At 43.5% G+C, this 26,035-nt stretch overlaps 1 protein-coding gene across 2 annotated transcripts in view; it reads left to right on the top strand.

Moving 5' to 3' along the window:
• The window catches only part of TNNI3K (TNNI3 interacting kinase), a 3,214,557-nt gene that overhangs the window by 717,867 nt on the left and 2,470,655 nt on the right, over nt 1-26,035 (top strand). For both annotated transcript variants that reach the window (XM_069641910.1, XM_069641909.1), the window contains exons 8-9: nt 23,060-23,204; nt 23,291-23,395. In XM_069641910.1, the coding sequence (XP_069498011.1) occupies nt 23,060-23,204; nt 23,291-23,395 (250 nt within the window). The remainder of the gene's footprint in view (nt 1-23,059; nt 23,205-23,290; nt 23,396-26,035) is intronic.

Below are 26,035 nucleotides of genomic sequence, written 5' to 3'. Positions count from 1 at the left end.
ACTTTATATCAACATTTGGATTGTTGGTCAGCAAGAACAGTAATAGTGTTAGATATTTTACTGGGAATTTAATGAAAAACACTGTGAACTGCTCTGAATATTCAACACACGTCATGAAAAGTAATCTATTGTAACTCTGCCAAGAGACTGGCCTCAAGTGACCCAAGGCTCTGCTATTAGTGTTATTTATTAAGAGCAGTTCAGCCAACCGAAAAATGGAAGTCCCCACAATGTACTCTTCAGATGTCCAGTGTACTGCCCCTCATGTTATGTTATGTTATGATGTGTTATGTTATGTTATGTTAAGTGGTATTGTACCACACACTCTTGCCACATGTGTGGTCTGTTGGTGCTCTGGCAGGTCTGCAATGGAAGGAGGGTTGGGGGTATGTTAGTGGGATTGAGAGAGAGAAAGAGAAAGAGAGCTGTCATGTAGTGTTGAGGTGTGATGGTTTATGGTATGGTTTCATGTTGGGTGTTGTGAAGTGTATGCGGTTTGTGGTGCAATAGAGGTATGGTTGTGTTTTAGTTCAAAGTTTGAAGGTATGCAGAATGGTGAGGTCTTAGTATGGTTAGTTAGGATCAGCACATTTCCCATTTTTATCAATCTGTCCAGGAGTGGTACATTTCCTACCCCCAAAATCACTTCATCTAAGTGTGGTACATTTCCTACTCCTGAAATATCATCTGAGTATGGTACGTTTGCTACCCCAAAAATGTTATTTAAGGAGGGTATACCTCCTCAAAGGTATTTCCTACTGCCAAAAATCCATCTACGTGCAGTACATTTCCTACCCCCAAAAATCTATCTAAGTGTGGTACATTTCCTACCCCAAAATATCATCTAAATATGGTACATTTCCTACCCCAAAAATGTTATTTAAGGAGGGTATATTTCCTCCCCCCAAAAATCCATCTATCTGCAGTACATTTCCTACCCCCAAAAAATCATCTGAGTGCGGTGCATTTCCTAAGCCTAAATGTCATCTATGTGTGTTACATTTCTTACCTCCAAAAATCCATCTAAGTGTGGTACATTTCCTACCCTCAAAATGTCATCCAAGGGTGGATTTCCTACCCCCAAAAATCCATCTAAGTGCGGTATATTTGCTACCCCAAAAAATGCATCTGAGTATGGTAAATTTGCCACCACCCTCAATCCATCCTATTGTAGAGGAGGAGCCAAGTGCCTCTACCGGAATTCCTGTCCCCATTTTGCCTGTATGTTGGAAACCGGCGATTGCGACATGCGCGAAACCAATAATGGTACCTATACCGCAATGAGTCCTTGAAACAAGGTATCCATTGAGAAAACCCTATACGATGTACCCACGAAGAAATGGCAGTTTTCTGAAAGAAATTCCGGAAGAATTGTGAATATGAATGAAAGAGAAGACTGGTGACGTCACATGAAGCAGAAATGACGCACCCAGAAGAGATGCCAATGAAGAGAGTACATAGACCTTATAGAATCTGATGGTGAAGGAAAGAATTGAGCAACATGTCATGAGCAAAATGAAGATTGCACGTGCAGAGAGAACTGAAGAAAATGAAAAGCCATTTTATAATTGTACAGATGCAGTAACACAAGTAGACTAAGAAATCATGAGGCTGGCTATGCGTAGTGAATAGACTGCAGGCGGTGCCACCAATGTATATATGTGTGTATAGAATCTAGATGTTCCACGATGCATTTTAGCAAACTTGGACTCTGTGAATAGAAGGGCTGAAAGTCTGGCACAGTTGAAGAAAACAGCTGATGGCGAAGTAAGATTAGAGAAGGTTTGTCTGGCCCGGTGTCAAGGGTTGAGACAGCCAAGAAACTGGTTATCTTTTCGAGGAGTTACAATGAATGTGAAAAGCAAGACAGGCTCCTGTTGAGGTGTAATGGAAAAAAAACTAGACGTGCCAGGTTTTATTCATTTAATAGTGTTAAATGCGAAGAAGGAGCTCAAAACGTGGCCTCCTGTCACATGGTCAGATGAAAATAGACTTTGGGAAAGCTATGCCGAGACCAGAAGATAAGACCATGCTTACACTCCCTTTATTCTCAGGCACAGTGATCCTTTGCAAGGCCGAGTTCAAAAGACTAATTAAATGGCAGACAGCAGGAGTGATGATGGATGTTTGGCTAGTTGGGTGAGGAGGCATGGTCAAATCCAACCCTCCAGCACATGGGGTACTAGCTTGCATACTGCTAGCGAGTGGATTATTCCAGAAGGGTACAAGTGTGCCAACCAATTGTAAAGGGCCACGTAGCAAAGAGCCCTATAGTTTGAAAGCCAATGAAACAAATTGTAATAGTATGACATGTACTAGGGGTGGACAAAGTTGTCCACCTGACTGTAGAGACACAATCACAACCCGTCCCTATATAGAAAGTATACTTAGATGCTCCCCATATACCACCATAACCATAAGTAGGTTTTCTTATTTTGCCACATAGTATTATTTCAATGATGATGAGTTTTTGGTATAAAACTGTGTTTTTTCATGTAAAACATTGAGAGACTTTTGCTGTGGGTTGTCGGATGACCCCCGGTGTACTCCCTGTTTTAGAAAATTGCAATTAAAACAGTTGTGTTTTGCCAACTTCCTGAGTCGGTCTAATTATTGGTGCGAGAGTAAGATCTGCACTCCATCCATCCATTGAGAGCTACCTCATTTAAAAGGGCCTATGAGTTCACTAATTTTAAGGCATAGCACAGTTGAACACGTTGGCTAACTTTGGGGCACAGTTCATAATAGAAGTTGTATAAAGGAGTCACCCGGCCCCTCTGGAGCACCGTAAAGGCTGTGTTGCATGCTGTACCACCTTTTTTGACTAGCACTGTTGGGCTAAGAGGAAGGCATGACTTCCCTTATTCAATTAGGCTAAACGTATGAAGGTGTATGATATTAGGTAGATATGGAATAACGAAGAGGGAAAGGAGATAGAAGATGGAGGAAGAGGAGTAGCAATGGTGAATAGCAGGAAAGTTAAAATCTGCTGTTTTAGATAGTGTCAGATGTAGATAATGAGAAGACATCCAGGATTGTATAGCTAGCATACAGGCTGAAACAGAGGAGTGAATAGAGTCCGAGAAGGTCAAGAAGGAATAGAAGATCTGTGAGTCATCCGTGTAGTGGTGATAAGAAAAACCAAAGGAAGTAATAATAGAAACAATAGGGGAAATATAGAGAGAAAATAGAAAAGTACCTGGGACAGACCCTTGGGGCACACCGAGAGGGGGAGAACATAGGGGGACAGACCATCCCAAGATACAGACAAAGTGTGGTTGATGAGATAAGATTGAAACCAATTTGAAAGATGAGAAAGCAGAATAGTGATCGAAAGTGTTGAAAGGTGCGGACAGATCAAGGATCACTGAGAGTAATCAAGCCAGTAGTCTTGGAGTTAAGGAGTTGAACATGACATATGTAAGTGCCATTCAGAAGTGATTTGCTGTGAACCAATCATAAATACATGTAGAGAGATCAGGAGTAAGAATGAGCGAAGGGAACATTATTTGAGTGTCAACCAAAAAGAGGTGACAGGAGAATCCAAAGAAGGAGATAAAGTAACCAAGGGAGAAAATATAAAAGGGGAAGAGTACAGTGGCAAGTATGGAACCTCAGGTGACACCGATAGGGTAAGAGGATGGATCAGAGGTTGCCATGTTCCATGATATTGAGAATGGAATAGCAGTCATAGGTGAGTACCCAGTCAAGAGTGGTATCCTTGAGTGAAGATAAGTTCTGCAAAGGTGTGAAGGAGAGATGGATGGTCCACTGTACTTAATATTCTAAGAGGTCCAGCCCCTCTGCAAGTTAATAATCTGTGGTCTAGAGTTCGTGCCGAGTTCACTTATGGCTCATGCAATAATATGCACACGACACGAATTACATTTGGTTTACATTACAAACAAGTTACAATGGCAAAGTGTATTCCTGGATTAGCAGTAAGCCTTAGCACATATCCTTTCACAATGTGGTACAGCCTGTGTCCACGCTCGATATTTGCTTTACATTGTCTTCGATGTATGTTCGTGAATGATGCTTGTTAGCGCAGACAATCCTAAGACCACAAGTTATGTATGGGACAAGGTCTCATTACCCAGTCTAAACATTCGGCCCACGGACAGTCTAACCATTAACATGGGCACAAAAGGTCGGGAAGGCTTGGTTGCAAGTTGGAAACACAGTCCACCATTTTAGAACACAGAATTACATATGAACAGAAATCAAAATGGCGGATGATCCTAAAATGGGGGCGAAGTCGATCTAAAATCGAAACTTTGCAACGCGGTTTTCTTCGCAGAGTGATTAGGCTTAGGCCAATATATATTAGAAGGAGGCATAATATGATTTCCTGTTTAACAAACCCTCCTTTTGGCCTAAGCCAAGCGCTAAACTACTTTTAGTCACTTTACGAGTAACTCCACGTCTCAATGTCCATACACCCTGAATCACAATCATCAGAGATATCGATGGCCATAAGGTCTGAAACAGACATTTCTTTCAACACACATTTGTTTGTCATTCTTTCTGGGGCATGTACCTTTTGTCCTAATGTTCTCATCATCTGTGCACAACATCCTCCTAACACCGAACACATGCCAGGAAGACATTGTATACAGCAACAGAAAAACAACAAAGTACCCAGAATAATCAATAAGACTGAAAGTAGCTTCTATCCCCAAGATTGTAACAAGTCACAGAACCAAGCGCTAAAATCCCAATTTCCCTGAGGAACATGCACTTCTGAACTAAGGATGTGCAGATTTTGTATAGCCTTAAATATGGTTGTGGAGGAATCTGGCACGAAAACGCAACAAGCAGACCCCATTTACATACTCCACCATGCTCAGCCAGGATGACGTCTAATGCCATCCGGTTCTGTAGGGCCACTAACCTTATCGCTTTCTGTTCTAAAGTCATGTTATAGAGCATGTCGGTGGTCCAGTTGATGGTCCTCTCCAGTACTCTTGCTAGTCTTCTGATATCTTCAGAGTTCAATATTTGTCCCCACGAATAGGTACAAAGAATTTAGCTACGTCACCCAGAACTTGTGATGAAGTATCGCCAGTCTTGTCCCGCCTTGGACGAGCCTTAGAGATTTCTATGGTGCTTGCTATGAATACCCCTGGTAACAGAATTCCTAAATAACAGGTTCCCTGCCAATACCTGGGTAGCCATGGGAAAGCTTCATTACCGCAAACGAAGTAGACAGGTTCGCCTATGTCAAAAGGTCTGTCCTCACTGGTCAAGTTCGCAACATTGGTGCAGCCCTTAAAATCGCCCATTGACTGAGTACCATTCCTCTGTATGCAGAAAGAAACTGAATCGGGCTGTGGTTAACAGTGTAGGAAGGTGGCGTGGCATCCGTATTGCCTATAGGAGCCATCTTGAAAGAGATCAAAGATTGAAAAGGACGAGACAGTCTATCAGAAGGCCTAATGGAAGCAACATTAAGCTTGGTGCTATACGAAAAAAAAAAAATGTGAGCGTACCAGGGGCGTCAGAACTCGTTTTTCAAATTAATTCAAATTTGTTCCATCAAAATTCCCGGAGATGCTATCCTTCCATTGGCCAAAGAATAGTGCCCTTAAAGAAGCATATCATGCAGTAGTCAGAGGCAAAGGATGAATAAACCAGCCCAACCCCTTATCTCCATGTTGCAGTAAATTTGAGCAGATCCAACAATTAGAATTGTTAAAAATGGCATGTGTTGCATTCATGATGAGTTGTAAAGTATTATTGTGGTAACTCTGTGCTGAGAGTCTCTAGCAGATGCACAAAAGGTGTAGAAACAGTGGGTACATTTTCAGTGGGCAAAATAATTTCAAGCTGATGTACTTCTTCTAAATAGCAAAATCCTAAGGCAATTACTATTGTGAAGCCGGTTAACATAATCACAAGACAACAATACGTTTTAAGAGACCATGCATTTGAATGTCCATTGTTTCGATTGGTCGCACAGTCACATATTTGTTCCGTACGAGTGAGAGCGATTGCAGGCATTGTTTCTTCAAACAAAATACTTCAGAGTTTTTTTTGCTTTGATCTCCTGATCGTGCGTTTTCTTAGACCTTCCCTATACCTAGCCAACAGGCTTCCTTGTGTGCAAAAGAACAGGGCCAAAAGACAAGCCCTATGATGATTTTTCCAATGGCACAACCGAACCGTGCAGTAAGTCTAGCTCTGTGGACACAGATCGTACCTTGTGACTCCTGGTACGTCTTGATCTGCGAACAACGTGTCGTTGCGACAGAACCCAACAATGGTGAAAAAGGATCTGTAGGAGAGTGCAGAGATGAAGCAGCTGTTTCCCCATGCCGCACAGGCTCAGGGGCACTCTCGATGCTGCTCAATGCTGCGTGATCGCTGGGAGCACAGCAGGTAGGATTATCTGTATCTTCTGTATCGTGTGGAAAAGTGAAGGGAATTCTCTTGACATGCGACATGTGGATCCAGTGCTTTCGTCCGCTCACTCGTACGGCTGTCTGTGTGGCCAAGAGGACCCGATGAGGGCCCCTCCAACATGGTGCGAGACAGGATGCTCTTTTGAATGCTTTTATCAACACCCTGCTACCAGACTGAATGCTGTGACCTGGGACCTCGTACTTGACTGGGAGGGCTTCTCGCACCTGTTGATAGATTTTTAGTTAACCGGTCACAGTCATCTGAAAGAAGTACATGTTCAATGTCCTGCAAGGCCTTAGGCTTAGGCAAGTTCCAAATGTTAGCTGGCCTACCCATAACTACTTCAAAAGGGGAGAGCCCAGTCCTAGTATGTGGAGTTGTTCTCATTGATGATAACACGATCGGTAAGGTGTCCGGCCATTTTAGTTTGGTACCAGCACATGTCTTAGCGAGCTTGTTCTTAATGATTCTGTTGTGTCTCTCTACCAAACCAGCACTTTGAGCGTGTCTAGCCGAATGGAACCATTTATTGATCTGTAATCCCACGCATATCTGCAGAATTACATCAGCGATAAAATGTGGACCATTGTCTGACCAGAGGACCCTTGGCAAACCAAACCTAAGAAAATATTCCTTAAGCATGGTTTTCGCCGTTGTCATTGCTGTAGCATCTTTAACAGGAAAGGTTTCAACCCATTTACTAAAGATGCAGCTAACAACCAAAACGTACTTATAGTTATTGCAACGCTCCATTTCAATGAAATCAAAGTGGATGACTTCAAAGGGGACAGAAGGTGGACCAAAACTACCCCTAGGTGTCGTTGTGCCCTTTCGCATATTATGCTGTAGACAGATCATACAACTCTGGACAAAACGTTAAGCTGTTTTTGGGATTTTATCATTCACCCAGACATTTTGTAACATTTTGGAAACCTTCTGTGCACAGATGTCGGTGGGCCCATGAACCATTGCGACCATCTTTGTAATGTACGCATCTGGCAGCAACCATTTTACTTCTAACTTGTCCACCCAACACCCGTCATCATCCAATTTTGCCAAATCCTCAGCCCATTGTTTAGTTTCTTCTAATGTGGCATCGGCTTGGATATTCTTTACAGATTCAATACCCTCATCCATAGTACAAACATTTGTGGCTTTCCTTGAAGTATACATTTCTGAATAGAGATCAGTGGCAGATGTTTGGCTATCTGGTCAGCGAAAGTGTTCCCTTTTCCTACATCATCTATGATTTTCTGATGCGCTGCGCATTTCATGATCGCTAACTGAGTGAGGAGTGCAAGCGCTGAAAGTAACCGTACTATCAAGGAGCCATATTGGATTTTTGTTCCATGTGAGGTCAACAAACCTTGTTCTGCCCAAAGTCTACCGAAGTTGTGAACCACCCCAAAAGCATACTGGCTATCAGTATATATGTTTACTCTAAGCCCTTTGGAAAGTTCACAAGCTTGAGTCAATGCAATAATCTCTGCGGCCTACGTGGAGTTATGCATGATTTTCTTGGTTTCCACAATCGTGCTCAATGTGTTGATTGCATAAGAAGCCGTGGATGTACCATCCTGAAGTTTGAAACAGGAGCCATCACGAAAAAGCTCCCCTTGTGGGTTATTCGAAGGACTATCTTTCAAATCGATTCTGCCTTTAGTCTCTTGCTCTGTGGTGTAAAGGCAGTCATGTGACGCTTCGTTAATCGTGCGGAGATGAGGTGTTGCGTTTGTGTTCTGTTTAATAGAACATCTACAGAGTGTGGTACCATCAGGGTTAAAGCATGGCCTTTGACCATACCCTCGCTCTGTTTTACAGACGCAGCAGCAGCAGCGATTGCTCTCAAACATCTTGGCAAAGTGCATGCAACAGGATCAAGGGCGGAAGAAAAGTAGCTGCACGGCCTATTCTTCCCTCCATGTTCCTGCGTTAATACAGCCAAAGCACATCCATCACGTTCATGCACATACAACACAAAGGCCTTTTCATAATTTGGTGTGCCCAAAACTGGTGCTGAACACAGTGCAGTCTTGAGCAGATCAAACGCTTGCTGGTGTTCCAAGTTCCACAGCAATGGCAAGGAAATGCCCTTCTTTGTCAAAGCCAACATTGGTTTAATCGTTAACGACAAGTTCGGAATCCACTGTGTAGAGTAAGAAGCCATTCCTATCAAGGCTCTGACTTACTTCTGTGTATTTGGGACAGACATGCTAGAAATGATTTTAATCCATTCAGGCGTCAACCTTCTTCCTTCCTTTGACCGGCAATAGCCTAAATAGGCGACCTCCTGTCGACAATATTGAAACATTTTCAGTGAAGTTTTATGTCCATGTTTTGCTAGGTGAATAAGCAACAACACAGTGCCCTCCTTACAGGCACTTTCTGAGTCAGCAGCTAAAAGGAGATTACAGTGTACAAGTGGTAGGCAACTTGAGTGTGTCAAGCTGCTCTTTCAAAGCCCTACTATAAATGCTCAGACTCTCTGTGTAACCTTGTGACGCACGGGCGAATGTAAACAAGCGTCCCCCTAAGGTGAACGCGAACAGGTATCTGCTATCCTTGTGTATAGGAATGCTGAAGAAAGCATTCTTAAGGTCTACAACACTAAAATGAGTAGCAGAAGCCAGGATCATGGTTAGTATTGTCGTCACATCAGGCACAATAGGAAATTGTGGAGCAACAATCTTATTGACGGCACGTAAATCAATGATAAAACGAAAAGGAATTACATTATAGCCTTTCTTATACACAGGCAAAATCGGGCTATTGCACAAACTACCTGCAATTTCCTCAATTACCCCACGATGTACAAAATCAGAGACTATGCACTTCAAAGCTTGCTCACCATCAACTGAAATCTTATACTGAGGAATACGGGGCAACTTTACTCCTTGTTTTAAAATGATCTTAACAGGCTCAATTTATAGAACACCGACATCATTGTCATCAATTGCCCATAAACACTCCAGAACATCACTAAATTTCAGTGGCAAAGGTCTAGTCAGGAACTGAGAGACATAAAGTTGCTGTGGTGAAATCGTCAAACGCACTCCATCCGAAGAACAATGAATTACCGCATTTAATTCCTTCAACAGATTCAACCCCAACAAATTCTCTCCACAGTTCGTAGTCAAAAGAAACAGACAGTGGTCTGTGAATGGACCCAAAGTAATTGGTACCGGCGAAGAAACCGGACAAACTACTGGCGTACCAGAAAACTCTACAGAAACATTGGTTTGCCCTGACAGTGGAATGTTTGGAACCCGTGAATGGTCAATGGAACTCTTGTGTGCTCCTGTATCTATCAAGAATAGATGTTTCCCACTATCATTTCAACGTAGGGACCTTTCTGATTAACGGGAATAGGCGTTGGTTCCAAACCCTGCTTCGGGCAATCCTAGCGAAACAAAATGTCATCAAAAGGAAGGTCTTCAGAGAGATATGCAGCAGAAGGATGATAAAAATGTTTCTATTATCCATGCTCAGTGCCTGATTATCCGGTGAAAAAGGTTGCCAATTTTGAGGAAACTGACTTCTACCAGGACCTGCCCCAGGGCGGCCTCTGGATTGACTACCCATGTTACCAAATGTGATATTCGACCTCTGCTGGAGGATCGGGCATTGTGCTCGCCAATGTTCCTCTTGTCTGCAATAAGCACATTGGTTCACGTGTACGGGACCCAACGGCACATTTCCCTGTGCAGCGTATTGTCTCCTAAATTGTGTATTACCCCCTCTATGGCCTCTAACAATCTTTTGCAATAGAACTTTAGTTTTCAGATCTCAATTTCTCTTTTCAATTCTCTCTTTTTCATTATTGACTCAGTTTTCATAGTACTGAGCCATATGCAATACTTCAGACTGCGACTTCGCCTACCAAGCACTCTCAGAAGTCATAATTTACGACTGGATATCAGGCAACAATCCACGGACAAATTTATCTACGAATAGTCTTTTTCCAGACTCTGTGCTCAAATCTGAAAACACTTGTTCAAACCGATTAAAGAATCGGTAGCATCCTCAGACTTCCCTTGGACACAAGCAGTAATTTTGTCCCAAATAATCCTTCTCTCGGGAATTATAGTTTTTAATTTCGTGACTATTCTATCAGGCAAAGTCAGTATTACCTGTGGCGGTCTCTCGCCAGCTGGCCTTTCTCTATCTTGTCTAACCATATTATCCCATGTGTCCCCTAACCCTGGTACATCGTCCACAGTCCTAATCTGTTTCCATAAATCAATAGGTAGGAGCACGGGAAATAACAAATCTATATCACTCTGAGTAAATACTGACGACTGGAAGACAGATTCTATCTCTTTATAGAACCCTGTCGGATTCTTTCTAATATCAGGAATGGATTGTTTAATGGTGTTCACTTCCTGTCTTGAGAACTTGACATGAACAACCTGCAAGACATTATGAGCAGGAATGTCATAGGCAGCTGCACCTGTTCCAGCGAACCTCTCTCATAAGCAACTGAGAGATAGGAAACTCTGAACGCTTACTGAGCAACAGGGCTAAATCGGGCACTAAAGCAGCTGAAGGAGTGTCAGATGAAAAAGCTCTCTTATAGATATTCAATAATTCTGCGGGACAACACATCTTTCTCTTTATACATTCATCCTGCAGGTATTCTACCATTACCTGTATCACTTTCCTCTGCATTCTGGCGTATACTGACTATACGTGTCAAATACTTCTACGGGAGATATCGACTTGTCTGAAATCCATCAATCGCATCTTTTGTACAAATTTGTGTTTCCTCATTTATCGACTTACAACACGGAAGGAACCCTTTCTGTACAAAAATAGCATTCAAACTACCACCATCAATTTCTTCATTCTGTAACCTTTGCAACTCCCTTCGATACTCAAGAACCCTCTCGATGTGCTCATATACTTTCTCCGCAGTATCTCTTGAATATGCTAAAACATTCATATCTCTCAACCCTTGTGGGAGACCTATATCATCCAGTCTATTCCACATTACACATAAATGAATTCCCAACCCTTCGATAAAAACATTTTTCTCAGGAAGACTTTCTAAATTAGAGAGTGTGGCAAAAACATCAGATTGTTCACCCTTCTCCATGCACTGTCTAGCCCATGCAGTAAAATCGCGCTTTCTCTCTTTAGACACAGTATTATGAGTTACAATCTTCGATTCTGCTCCCTTGTGAACTATAAGTGGGACAGAATCACTCGGAAGAGAAAGAGCAGACAAATCTTGTAGAATCGGTAACAAAGGTGCTATCACTGGTGCAGAAGAAAAATCTACCAAACCCGTAACAGTTGGCAAAGGCGGAGGTGCAGGTGGAAGAGTAGCGATAGGAGGAGGAACAACAACCGGAGGAAGTGGAACAACAGGAGGAATGATAGGAGGAGCACGAATTACTACGGGACGAGGAACAACAGCAGGAAGAGGTAAAGCAGCAGGGATAGGTACATACGGAGGTGGTGCAATGGCACCAGGACTTATTTCATTTAGAAGTTTGTCAATGAGCTCATCAGACACATCAAAGTCTTTAGACGGATACATTTTCTGAATACAAAGCTGAAAAGCCCTATCCATATTTCTAACTGACTCAAACTGCTTATTTTGATCATATAACAACGCTTTATCGGCGTTGGACATATGACGGCCTGCATGTTACTCTTTACTTTTAAGTTGCTGCATAGCTTCTTTCTTCTGATTTTGTAATACATCAAATGGGGCAGATCTTACTCTTTTCTTCAACAAGATAGACTCTAAATATTCTATACGAGGAATCTCAAAGTTACCATTGGTTGGCCACTGAAGTTCGGAAGCATGTCTAGTTTGTCTGTGCCAAATATCATTAAACACTATACTACCATTGCCGTGCTTACAGTACATAGTACACACCAGAGACCCCTCATGTGGTGCCGGTCGGCAAAATTCCAAAGATTGTCTGTCACTATGGAATAACGCCCTGAAGCAGGCAGACAATTTCTCAGGCATATCAGATTCCTGGTGTTACCTGGTCAATAATTGTACTTGCAAGAACAATGCGCCAAAACTAATTATCAGGATACTTAAGAATCAGGTCACGACTCACCTGATCAAAGGACAAAGGAGGTCCGATCGGATTGCAAAGGACAACAAAGGACCCACGTGGTTGGTGATCGTCAAGATGCCACCTAGGACCGCGGGCTCAACGTCCAACGTCCAGGGATCGGGTTGTGCAGTACTGTTGAGTTATCACTTCTCATCCAAGAAAGGGGCCCCCTTTTCACCGTCTGATCCCGGTCCAATAGCCACATCAACCTTCAACAAGATGGCATCAATCTTGAGAGTCCCTATTCGGGCACCATCTGTAAAAGCAAAAGGAAATATCGAGGCTGAGTACCACAAAAGGAAATACACCCAACACGGGCTTATAAAGATTCACAGATCTTTATTCTACTGCGCAGTTACAAAGAAACAAATTCAGATAGCTATCTGGCCCTCAATACATAACAGTGAGTACCAGCCCTTCAGTGTGAGGAGTGAGAGATCCTGGACATCTGGACATTCACTTATTTATACAATTTAGTAAAAATATCCAGCCCCTCTGAAAGTTAATAATCTGTGGTCTAGAGTTTGTGCCAAGTTCACTTATGGCTCATACAATAATATGCACACGGATTACATTTGGTTTACATTACAAACAAGTTACAATGGCAAAGTGTATTCCTGGATTAGCAGTAAGCCTTAGCACATATCCCTTCACAATGTGTTACAGTCAGTGTCCACGCTCGATATTTGCTTTACATTGTCTTCGATGTATGTTCGTGAATGCGGCTTGTTAGCGCAGACAATCCTAAAACCACAAGTCATGTATGGGACAAGGTCTCATTACCCAGTCTAAACATCCGGCCCGCGGACAGTCTAACCATTAACTTGGGCACAAAAAGTCAGGAAGGCTCGGTTGCAAGTTGAAAACACAGTCCACCATTTTAAAAACACAGAATTACATATGAACAGAAATCAAAATGGCGGATGATCCTAAAATGGGGGCGAAGTCGATCTAAAATCGAAACTTTGCAACACGGTTTTCTTTGCAGAGTGACTAGGCTTAGGCCAATATATATTAGAAGGAGGCACAATATGATTTCCTGTTTAACAAGTGGAGGGCAGACATTCAGAGGCACTCGTGAGGGTTGTTTTAGTAGAATACCAGCTGCAGATAGGGACTGGAGGAGTTCCTGTAGGTTGTTTTTGTTGAGATAATGGTAGGGTCTGTTGACAACAAGTCTTTGAAGGCTTGCAGAGTAGTGGGGAAGTGCAGATAGTGGTGAATAGTTAGCAGGAATGTTAGTCTCAACAAAAGTATTTTTTTAATAATTCGTTGGACAATAGCAACCTTGAAATATCAATGAAAGATCCCATGAGAAAGGGATAAATTAAAGAGGGAAGAGGGATAGAAGAAAATGAGAGGTGGAATATATTTCACTATCTGTGGGGCAAACAGGTGAGTGGTAATGCAGGAAGGGTTATTTTTTCTGAGTATAGGGGTCAGTTCAGAAGGAGAATTTGGAAAAGAAGTATTGTGCAAAGTCCTAAGCAGTGGTGTAGTGGAGCTAGTGGAGGGGCGTAGTGTAGCAGTCTTGCAGTGTGTGGGAAAGTTTAAGGGGAAAGAGTGAAAAGGTATGATTTGGTGGAGTTTAAGGCCATAATGCAGAAGAAGAAGGCATCCTTGTAGGTAAGAAGTAGACGAGGAGAGTATGTTCCTTGGACCTCTTGCACATCTGGTTGTATATGTCGGCCTAGAGAAAGAGAACGATTAAAGGGGTTATCGAGAGTTTTGGGCTAGAGGTAGAGCTAATTAAGTCTTGAAAGTGAAAGTGGTGAAAGGGGGAGGTGAGGGTCAAGTTGAAGACAGAAATGAACTTATGGAGGAGAAGGGGAAAAAAGGGTTGGTCTACCTTTAAGTGGGTAGGGGTCCACATGCTTTTTATCAGATGGACTTTATTTTACAAGTGCTATTACCACTGTTTCCATAACATGCTAATAGAGGCATGACAATGAAGTGTGAATGAGGTAGTGCCTAGTCTGAACTCCCAGTGCTGCTCAACAAGGTCAAGGAACTGCCTGAAGCTGGATCTTTAAACAGAAGAGAAAGGTAATAACTCTAGTTCAACATTACACAAAGCTTGCCATTAAATAACCTACGTTTTTCATGTCTTTTGTTGTATTTTTTGTAAGACACGCAAAAGCCTCAGCAATGGTGGGCTAGGGTATGGATGAAGAAAATAAATTGTCGGTGCTCCATGGAATTTTCAGGAAAAGAGGGTGGTCTGATAGGGCTTGTGAAAATCTGTGAATCAGCAAGAGTCTCTGCAGTGTTGGTGTAGGATGGTGGTACACATGTGTGTATTCCCAGCAGATGAAGGGTAGGAGGCTGCCTCGTTTCCTTTTTCTTTTGCCAAGCATGTGGATGAAGCCATCTCATCTGGGGCTTCATGGAAGAGGCACCCCAGTTGGTAATTGGCTTTCCAATCAAGACACATTTAGAATCTAATGGCTTATAGCACAATGTGTTTGTTGCTTGTTTGCTGTAAAATAATTCCACGCACCTGATTTTATTAGGACTGAGATGGGCCCTCACCTGTCAGTCTTTGGTTTACATTGCAAGTGATGCTGTATGGGGACTGTTGTTTCAGAAGCTGGCAGAGTGGATGTGACTGACTGAAAATGTGTAATTCGAGTAGCATGGGTTTTCAGGCCATTGTTTGAAAAGAATGTACACATGCCCATTGGGGAGTATCTGAAGCATGGCTTGTTCACGCAGTGCTTGAACATTATAATTAGATGTTTAATAAAAACCTGCACCTCTTTTTCTCTCATATTCCCTTGCCATCTGTGTCATTGTCAAAGGAGAGATGCATGAATCTTGAAGTAGCAGACAGAGCTAAAATTGTCATCTGTTGCCAAGGAAATCAGAGGTGGGATTATTTCAGGAATCCGCTCTTGTTCACCAGCTGTAGGTTTCTATCTTTGTTGTTGAGGTTATGCCCTTGCTACACCCTCTTGTGTATCAGAATGGTGTCAGCTCAACTTCCTTCTTCTCCTTCTGAGCTCCATCCTCTGCAGCTACTGATTGGCCTGGCTGACACTGAGACCAGCAAACTATCTGGGTTTCTCTGTTACAGGAGGTGGAAAACACCAAATAGATACATTCTTCCCTCGGCTTCTAACCAATCTTCTGCAACCTGAGTATTGCAGAGGTTCAGACAGGTTCATGTTATTTCAATGCATGTGGGGTTTTCACTATATGGATGTGGGGCCCTCAGTGCTTTGGCAGACTTCACATCTACTAAATATATGTGTGGCTCTCAGTGCTTTAGCCTTCTCTTGACAGTGACGTAACACAAGATCTGGAGCCCCCCTGCGAGCCATGCTGAGGGGGCCACCCCCAACTCAGCAACAAATCACGGGTCACGCCACACTCTGGCCCGGCCTACATTACCACGTTTGTGCAATACGCACAAACGTGCTGCTGACGGGGTATGCCACACACTGCACTAGGAGAAAGATATACACATGAGTTTTAATGCAATATACAGCACACTGTCTGAGAAATATTGGCTAAAAAGCCACAGTGTTTTGTAGGGTAACACCAATCCAATACATGCAAGTCACCAACAGTGCACAGGAACATTAATGCGTTGCTCTTGCTATTAAAACATGCCACAATGAAAACATGTCCAACCGGCTGCACAATGTAGACCAGTGTAAACACGTAATAACATTAGTAATCTATGCCAGGCCACATTTAGGCATACCTAGACTGGTTGCACCAAAATTCCAGTTGAAGCAATAACACCCATGAAGAAGAGAGCACAAATTCAAACCTGGTCTCTGCGGCCTCTAACACGGCCAAACTCTTTAAAATCTGCCAATCTGTTGCAGTCTCTACCTCTCCTGTTCCCTCAACAAACCCTCTGTATGGCTTTGGCCTCTAACATCTCCACTAAAACTCAGGAAATACTGCCCACTATCTCCTCTTCCTCTCCCTCTTCCTCTCTCGGCCCCCCCCCTTTGGCCATGTCCCCCTTTCCTCCTCCTTTCTCCTCTTTCTCTCTAACACCTGACAAGATTTCTAGACAAGTCTCATCTATGGAAGTGTCATCAAAACAGGTGCCCGCCCGCTCCTCCATCACCACCAAGGACCATATTGACACCCTTGCTCCACCCTTAGCAAATTTCTGTAATAATTCTTTTCCCACTGGAACTTCCCCTCTCTCAAACTCTTGGAAAAGCTGTCCATCTCCTAGCTTACTCTCCACGATCAATCTCGTGGTTGGCTCCATGACCATCAGTCTGGCTTAAGAGCTGCCAGAGGCACGGAAACTGCTCTCCTGAACACCTGTGAAGATATGACCTCTAACCTTGATTCCAGCATTCCATCTGTCCTCATCCTCCTTTAACTTTCCTCTGCTTTCGACACGGTCAACCATGCCATCCTGATTAATCGACTCTGTGAGAACCCGGGCATCATGGATCAGGCCTTTGAGTGGCTCACCTCCTTCCTCTTGAACCGCCCCTCCCAGGTCCAAATTGCTCCCTTTCTCTCAGCCACCTCTCTCTACCTCTGGCGTTCCCCTGGGCTCTACCCTCTAACCATGGTTTTTCAACCTCTACTTGGCCCCTTTGGCCAACCTGATCTCTAACTTTCAGTGTCATGCATGACACTTAGCTTTCCTTCAGGCTCCCCTTAGCCTCCTCTCCTCTCTTGCTCATTCCTGGTTTCATCTTCAACTCCACTCTCTCTTTCTCTCCTCACATCTCGGACATCGCCAAAATCTCCCACTACCAGCTGCACCTCCTCGAAGGGACTCTTCCCTTTCTCATTTTCCCCCAGAAGCTCACTCTCTCCATAGCCCTGGTTCTCTCTAGGCTGGACTACTGCAACAGCTGCTTCCTCAATCTGCCTTCCTCTACTCTCCGCCCTCTGCAACTAATCCAGAACAGGACTGCGAGACTTATGCTTGGCCTCAAGCCCAAGGACCGTATCTCTCCAGTCATGAAAACTCTCTACTGGCTCCCGGTGGCTGCAAGGATGAAGTTCAAGACTCTTTGCATTGTCCACAAGGCTTTCTCGGGCTGGGATCCACACTACATCCAATGCTATCTTCCAAAATACCTTCCTTCTCAAGCCCTAAGAGTTATATGCTTCTCCAGGCAGATAGGGGGGGTTAGATCTCTCTCCCCTAAAGGTCCCTCCCTCTGGAATGGCCTCGCTGGCCCTCCCAAACTTGAGCCGGACCACCTGAAGTTCCAGAAGCAGCTCAAAACTTCATGCAGTGACAATTAATTAGGTTGGTAGTAATCAGTTGCATTTTGCTTTTTGTATTTGTTTTTATTTAAACAACGGTTAACATCTAAGCAGTTCACAAAAGCAAACAACTATACAATAATAGGATATGACAGTGAATCAATTAGCAAGCAAATGTTCTTTGAAACAAGTTTTGAATGGAGAAATTGTGGTCAGAGATCGAATAAAAAGAAGCAGGGCATTCTAGTGCTTAAGGGCAAGAAGGGAAAACAAGCAAAAATGAGAAGGGGCACATGGAGGATGAGGAACAACCAGAAGAAAGAGAGACTGGAGCAAAAGGAACCAAAAGGAGAATAGAAAGAAACTAACGAGCAGAGATAGGTGGGTGCAAGACCATAGAGACTCTTAAATATTAAGCAGAGAAATGAAAAAAGGAGTTGGGCTTCAAGGGACAGCGACCACAGAGAATGCAAAGCAGAGGACATGGAATCATAAGACGAACAAGTGCAAAGAACAGGGACCAAAAAGGGGTAAATAGAGCAGAGTGGAGCAAGACGGTAAACTTGAAGACCAAATAATAAACAAGAACAATCGAATAGGTGACAGAAAACTTAGGATGAAATTAGTATTTTGGATTTAGTACATATATGTGTGGCTCTCAGTGCTTTAGCCTTCCCTTGAATATACTAAATGAATTTGGGGTTCTCAGCGCCTGGGTTTCCTCCTATGCATATACAATTCATGTGTGGTCTCAGTCCTTCGGTCTTCTGCTCTGCCGCCAAAATGTAGCACTGGTTTTCAATGATTTGGCCTATCCTTCCCTCTACTAAATGCACTTCAGAGCCTCAGGTGCATTACCATTCTATTCGGCCTACTAAATGCACATGGAATTCTCAGTGCTTTTGCCATCCCTCAACCTACACAATGCAAGTGTGCCTAAACCTCCTGTGGCCTTCTTGTCTGCCTTAAACAGACCATCCAGCTTAAAGCTTATAGCAATTTTGCAATACAATTGCGAAATCAACTATTTGTCTCCAGTCCCACTGAATATGCGTTACAAGCTGCACAAATCCAAATGTTAAACAACACCCTGCTCCAGCCAGCTGGCTGCCTAGGGAGGGAGTGTTTAACAGCTGCCCTCCTTTCTTCTTTTGATTTTCAGAGTGTAATTGTCCTGTGCACACCTCTTTGCTCTACTGCCTGCTGTGGTGCTTCAGGGTGTGTGGAAAGGGAGGGATGGAGCACACGGGATTTGGGCCCATCACAGGCGTTTTTTCCACATTGGCTCCTTGCAAAGGGTGCACTGAGTAAATTGCAGTGGACCACTTTAAAAAAAAAGGTCTGGAAAGCTTTTGAGCATCGTTCTGCTGACCCCATCTGTCGCTTTGACATGCAAGGGGAAGAGACCTGACCGACCTAAAAAGTGATCTCGCCCTGACTCTTCATCTTTGTTAAGAAGTCCCTCCAGGCTAGTGAGTCCCATTGCTGGCAATTTATCTTGGCGTCATCCTTCCCTTGCTTCAACTGTTGCTCTCTTTTCACTGCTTTGTTTGTCCACTACCGCTGACCTTGTCATCCCCCACCCATTCCTCTTGTTATCCTCCTGCCCCTTTTTTATAAACCCTTTAACTTTTTTTGTCTCAGTTTCCTATGCTTCTCCTGAAATCTGAGCCCCACCTGTCTCCTTCCTCTGTATCTATTGTGATATTCCATTTGCCACCTCCTTCCCTTATGTGCACCACTTTAACACCAGTGTTGCACACACTCACTCCCTTTCACCCACACTCGATTCTCTCACTGTCGCACACTCTCACAGCCTTGCATGCACGCTCTCCCTCTCGTGCATGCATTCAATCGCTCCCACATCATCCCTACGCATAGTCATACCCTCTCTTGCTTACACCTTTACATGCTGCCTCCCTCTCGCCACTTACCATGGCCCCCAGGGTCAGCACTGGCACCATCTAAACCATCTCCCAGGACCTCAGCAACAGCAGCAGCACTGCTGCCATCACCACCACCCCTGGTCCAGTACAACCAACAGCACCAGCCAGGGCCTAACAGGAACCCCCAAAACCACCAATCATGCTCTCAGCCACCACTACTGTCTGCAGAGGCAGTGGCAGCCCCACAACCAATACCCCCAACATAGAGAATTCTGGGAGTGTGACCAACAACATTACCTAGGGCCTCAGCAGCACCACTGATACAGCAACAAAACTGCCCAGGGCAATAGGGGCAGTGCCACACCCAACGCTACCCAGGACATCAGTGTTATCACCAGCCCTACTGTCACCACCACCACAACTACCCATGTATCAGTGCAACCAACACCATGTATGCAGGGTCCAACAGGCTGCCTTCGGAGGCAGAATCATTTTCACCGACCATGTGCTCAGCAGCAATCGGCCATACCAATACTTCCACACTTGGCTGCGGGTTCAGTGCCACCATCACCAGCCAGGCTCTCATAGGAAGCATCACTCCTACCAACACTGCCATGCATGCCCCCAGTGTTATCCCCAAACACCACCAGTTGGGAGACAGAGACAGCACTGCAACGATTACCAACACCCTTGCTAGGTGTGCAGCTATCATCATCACCCAGGGCATAACATGCAGGCACCACAACCCATTGTTCACTAGCAACACTAGTCCCCCTCCATCTTGGGCTGCAGTGGCAGCATCTGTCCCAGTGTTAACAACACCACCACCAAAAACCATAACCCAGGGCCTAACAGGCCGTTCCACCTCCACCAATCCTCTCAGCAGCATCAGTGGTCCAAATCCACCCCACCCTAGACAGCAGAGGCAGGGTTACCCCCACAGCGAGCACCGACTGCAAGTAAAACATGTCTCATAAATGCCACAGAAATGCAGTTGTCTGCTGCAAAATGTGCTTTTCTATGCTGCCAAATATCCTGGCGAGTCTGCACAAAGTGTTCTCACTTCCTTTATGCTTTCCTGTGCCTACTAAATGCACATGGAATTATCACTTCTTTCACATCCTCGCTACCGCTACCTTCTAAATTGTGGGGTTCTCAGTGCTTTTGGCTAACCATCTGACTACTAAATGCGCAGGGGGCTCTGACTGATTTCGCCTTTTCTTCTGCTTATTAAAGCCTTGCAGGTTCTCTGTGCTTTGACCTTCTCCTCCACCTGCTAAATCTATGTGGGATTTTCAGTTCATTGGCCAGTTCTGCGTGCAAAATGGATACGGTGGTTTTAGTAATTTGGCTATTTATTCTGCCTCCTAAATACATATGGGTTTCTCAGTGTTTTAGCCTTCTCTTCTGCCTTTTAAATGCGCATGGGATTCTCAATGCTGCAGCGTTTAGCCTCCAAATTGCACATGGGGTTGTCAGTCCTTCACCTCCACCTATGTTTGGTTTTGAGTGCTTTGGTATGCTCCTCTGCCTACTAATACATGTGGGGTTCTCAGTGCTTTGGCCTTCTTGATATGTAAAAGGAAGTGTGTGTACCACTTATTAGATCTTCTTCTCTGCCTGCAAAATGAACATGCAAATTGTACCACTGTGACCTTCAATGTACACCTAAACAATGTATGTGGCGTTCTCACTGTATTGTGCTTCTCCTAGCCTACAAAATGCATGTGTGTCTACCACTGCCTTGGTATTCCCACCAACACTGCCCCACCCCAAAAACAAATATCCCCTAATTGCTTAACTCTAAGTAGGCCCTGTTATTGATTTAATTTAGCTCTAACCTACATTGCTACTAATCTTAAAATACCCCAAGGTACCTTTCCTAACTATATGATATGATATGATATGATATGATATGGCATTTATAACGTGCTGTACACGAGAAGACAAAGTCGCTCTTTCTTCAAATACTTACCACTGACTTTTCAGAGAATCTCTTCACCTGCCTTCATATAGACACAAGATTTAACACATTGTGACTTTTTTTTTAGAACCTCAGAAAAACTCTGAAAGTTCTAGCTTGGGATTCCAGTTTTGCAAGCATCTCCACCCACGTGTTTATTCTGTACCTTCTCTTAAGTGTCTCTCTTCTTAGCCCTGCTCCACTTTTCCTTCATATGCAGGTCTTTGAACATGTCCAAGGCCTTCCCCCTACTTATCCCTCCTCTACTGTTTTGTGTACTCTCTATCTATTAACTGTTCCTCGCCTGCTTGTGCTCAATTCATTTTTTCCTTCATACTTCCTTCTTGACCATATAATGGATGGAAGTCTCTCTCCTATGCCTTAAGCTCTGTCTGCACCCTCGATCCTTTCCAAGAATCTCTTAAAACTAATTTGATTTATTTTATTGTGCAAGCATGGACCTAGCTTGAGAGCAGTGGAGCACTGTACAAGGTTTGGGTAGCCAGCATTTGGGCTGCCATCTAACAGTAGCGCAGTACTGTAAGTTGCGTTCTGACAGCATTGGGATCTGCCCATGATCCAGTGTTGTTGAAAAAGCCACGTTTTCAGAGATTTGCGAAATTGGAGAATTGTGGGGTTTTGCGAGTGGCTACTGTGATCGAGTCCCACAGAGTGGGTGTGTGACAAGAGAAGGATTGTTTGAGGGTCCTCTCTTTGTGGACTAGTTGTGATTCACCCGGTTGGGAGATTTGCTGCTCAAGGGGTATGTGCCACCGGATATGAGGAGCTTAGCTGCCAAGCACACTTGGGTGTTACTCGTTACTGCTTTGTAGATGATAAATGCAGTCTTGAACAGTATCCTGGCCTGGAGAGGAAGTCAGTCTAATTTGCGTAGGGCATGAGTGTTTTGGTCTAATTTCCATGCACCCGTAATAAGATGTGCTGCAGCGTGGTGGACTGCTTTTAGGGGAGCCAAGTGAGTGGATGGGAGCCCTGTCAGGAAGGCCTTTCCCCCATCGATGTGCGAGAACACAAGGCCCTGCACTCCGCACACACATTGAAAAACAGTGAACACATTTGAAGTTGCTGCAGTACTCAAGCATGGTATGGGATATGGTAGGACCTGGGGGTGGCGGGAGGGTGAATGTATCTGTTACACACAGCCCATTGTTCCTGGCATGAGTGTCTGACAGTTAGTCGGAAGAATGGCACTATTCCTGCTGTTCTGTGAATTCATTATGAAAGCATTACCTGCCCTGAAAAGTGTGATCATATAGAACTCGCGAAAACTTAAAATTGTCTCGTTTTAACCTTTCCGATAATCTTCCAATGAGTGCAAAGAGGCTCACAAGTTATTCAAGATAAAATGATCGAGGGCATGACTTTGGAAATGAAAAAAGGTCAGTGAGACAATGCTCCTAAAAGTGCATTGCTTCCATGAGGCTTGTTCCCTTGCTTTGCAATGATGTCTACCTTTACACTGACCTTCTCATGTGGTGTATTGTGTCTCTGTCCCTTTCCAGTGAATGCGCTCGACAATGAAGACCACGTCCCACTGCATTTTTGCTCTCGGTTTGGACACCATGAAATAGTGACGTACCTCCTTCAGAATAACTCTGATGTCCAGCCCCACGTCGTGAACATCTATGGCGACACACCTTTACATCTGTGGGTAATGTCCGCGTAATCAATTACTTTTATGAATGCACTGATAATACAGCATTTCTAAACCGGAGCTTCTCCTGCCCCTGCAGTGCTTGTTACAATGGAAAATTCGAAGTTGTGAAAGAATTAATTCAACTCTCAGGACCCGAAAGCCTGATGAAGGAAAATATCTTTAGTGAAACTGCATTTCATAGGTATGTATGCACATTGTTTCCTCATTTTGGAATTACACTATATAGTACTATGGGAACACTCATGCCTTATATTACGTATGATTTGCATTTACATTTTATTGTGTATTAACTCTAGGTGCCTAATTCCAAATATGTACATGTGGATACATCATGTGACACTTGTGAGCACCTTAGACTTGCTTTTGCTTACTCATGTATGATTCACAAAGCCGACAAACAGGACCATCTTAAGCACTTTTGTGGCCCTTGGCATGGACATCTGTGGGGCCCCTCTCCACCAAACCAAAGGAATTAAGGGATCAAGAATACTGGTCACGCTCCTAAACCCCCACCCGTCGCACTCGCAACCTATAGGTTGATATGCTGTCTCGCAGCATAATAAGTACGAGCAAGTAGCATTTGAAAGTCAACATTAGCAGTCTACAAAAGGGTTAATGTTCTAGTACACACAGGATACTTTTTATCAATAACATCCAGGAAGGTAGATGTAGTATTAATGCAGGACCGTATATAAAGGTACATGTAACCCATAATAGACAGAGAACTCACATTAGCTGCCTCACAGAATGGAAAAAGTGCTCATGCATGAATAGAGACCACCATTTGGAAGGAAGGAGAACGCTATACATACCGTTGCATGGATAGTCGAGGCAGATTAGAAGCTACCAGGAAGGTGTCTTTATCCAGACAGACTGAGATTAGAAGTGTGATGTTGTTTTCAAATAGTGTTGCCATTAGATATCTGAGGAACAAATGCCTGTGGTGTGCGGTATGAATAAGCTCACTATTAACACAGTGAAACCATTAATAAGGCTTTTTATGAAGATCATACATGAGAAGGAAATCACTTGGAAGGCCTGACAATTTTGAAAGGTTTAGGGACTGGCAATATTGAGAGGTTCGGCAATACAACATTAAATGAGATGCCCAGGATCACACATTGGTTAAAGGGTGAAGCTGGGATGTGTGCCAACTCTGCAATTTCTGCATTTGAACACGTTCTTTTCCAGTTCTTACCATGAACTAAAACAATCTAATTTTATTAAAAAACAGACTTGGAAAGTACACAAATCACATTACCAAACATGACTATTTTTAAACACAATATTATAAAAGGGTGTTATGCAAAATTGGAATATTCTGGCTTCATTCTCTCCATCATCAAGGGAAGTATATAAGAACCAGCATACCAATCAATGTGATGTAACACATTTAATCTGGGTTTGTCTATTGTATTTTAAAGCTTTAAATACTTCCAAAACAATGGCTTGTGACATTTTCATTTATAAACGTGCATAAAAACATTTGACTTTTACCAAAAAGCAAACAGTTTTTTGTGTCAAACAAGCAGACCGTATAATATGCTTGCCTGAGGCCTACAACATATGGTGCACTCTCTTCTGTCTACCAACCCTTCCACCCAAATGGCCTACATAAAAGAAAGATCCAGTAATGGACTAAACAAAACCAGCAGCATGCAAGAAGGCAAACCTCACAGAAGACAGCACAATAATGTAAGATATATTAGATGATTTGAACAGGATCACTGTATCGTCTGCTGGCAAATCCAAGATACAAACATGAACGCAACGCTGTTGTTCCATAGTCCTGAATTTGGAGACTTATTCACCTCTTGGACTAACAGTTTATGCCATCGTTGGAGGTGATTGCCTAGGCTTTACAACACCCCATCTGAACAAATCAATTTCTAGACCTTCATCATACGGATAATTTGTTAGTTTTTATAGCAACCCCTATCTGGTACAGGTACATTGCTCATAATAGCAGATGTTGTTCTGCAAAACGAAGTACATATGCAGGCAGGTTTAAAAATTCCAGACATAGAAAAGGCTCACCCACCCTTCTGGAATGTGATATACTAATTTTGCATATGACCACATATCTCTGCTATGGGTGCTGCACACACTGAGCTAACCTCTGAACCATTGTGGCACTCAATCTATCAATATGCATTTCACCATTGCCTATTGCACATGATCAACATAATTACCACAGGAAGGAAATAATGCTACAGAGTTGTGCCATAAGGAACACACACAATATGTATACCACAGTGAACACAGAAAGCAATACATGATGAATTGATCAAGGCAGAATGCACTTGCTAACACAGAGATAGGCAATGGGTTTAGAGCATCAGCAGCACCCCATACAATATCCTCACATGTGCTATTTAAGACTTGTGAACAATGGAATCTTACTTTTTCAGATCGGCTAGCCTTTTGGAGCCCCCTCCAAGGTGAGGGCCCTGGGAAAGTGCCCCTTTTGCCCTCCCATAAAAACGTCTCTGCCTACAACTGGAGAAAACCTGTAGATGCCTGGAGCAACTCACAGATAGAGGATCATGAGTAAATGTGGCTAACAAAGATTTGACCAAAGGCACCTCAAAGACACTCCTGGCATTTCCGGATTTGCTCCAGTTTTAGGATGTGTGAATTATGCATAAGGTTGCAGGTGCAGATCTGATACACTCTCTCATCTGAGTTGGTAAACAACAATTGCACGTAGAACACTCCAAGCAAATGGCAGTGGTGCATAGTATAGATCTGAGTAAGATGACATGACATAGCATACTCCAGTTTGATTTAGCAAAACATATATTAAACTATACAATAATTG

The sequence above is a fragment of the Ambystoma mexicanum genome, chromosome 1q (assembly GCF_040938575.1).
Source record: "Ambystoma mexicanum isolate Mex_15411 chromosome 1q, UKY_AmexF1_1, whole genome shotgun sequence".
NCBI lineage: Eukaryota > Metazoa > Chordata > Amphibia > Caudata > Ambystomatidae > Ambystoma > Ambystoma mexicanum.
The sequence above is the reverse complement of the archived record's forward strand: the minus strand, read 5'-3'. Positions and strand labels throughout refer to the sequence as shown.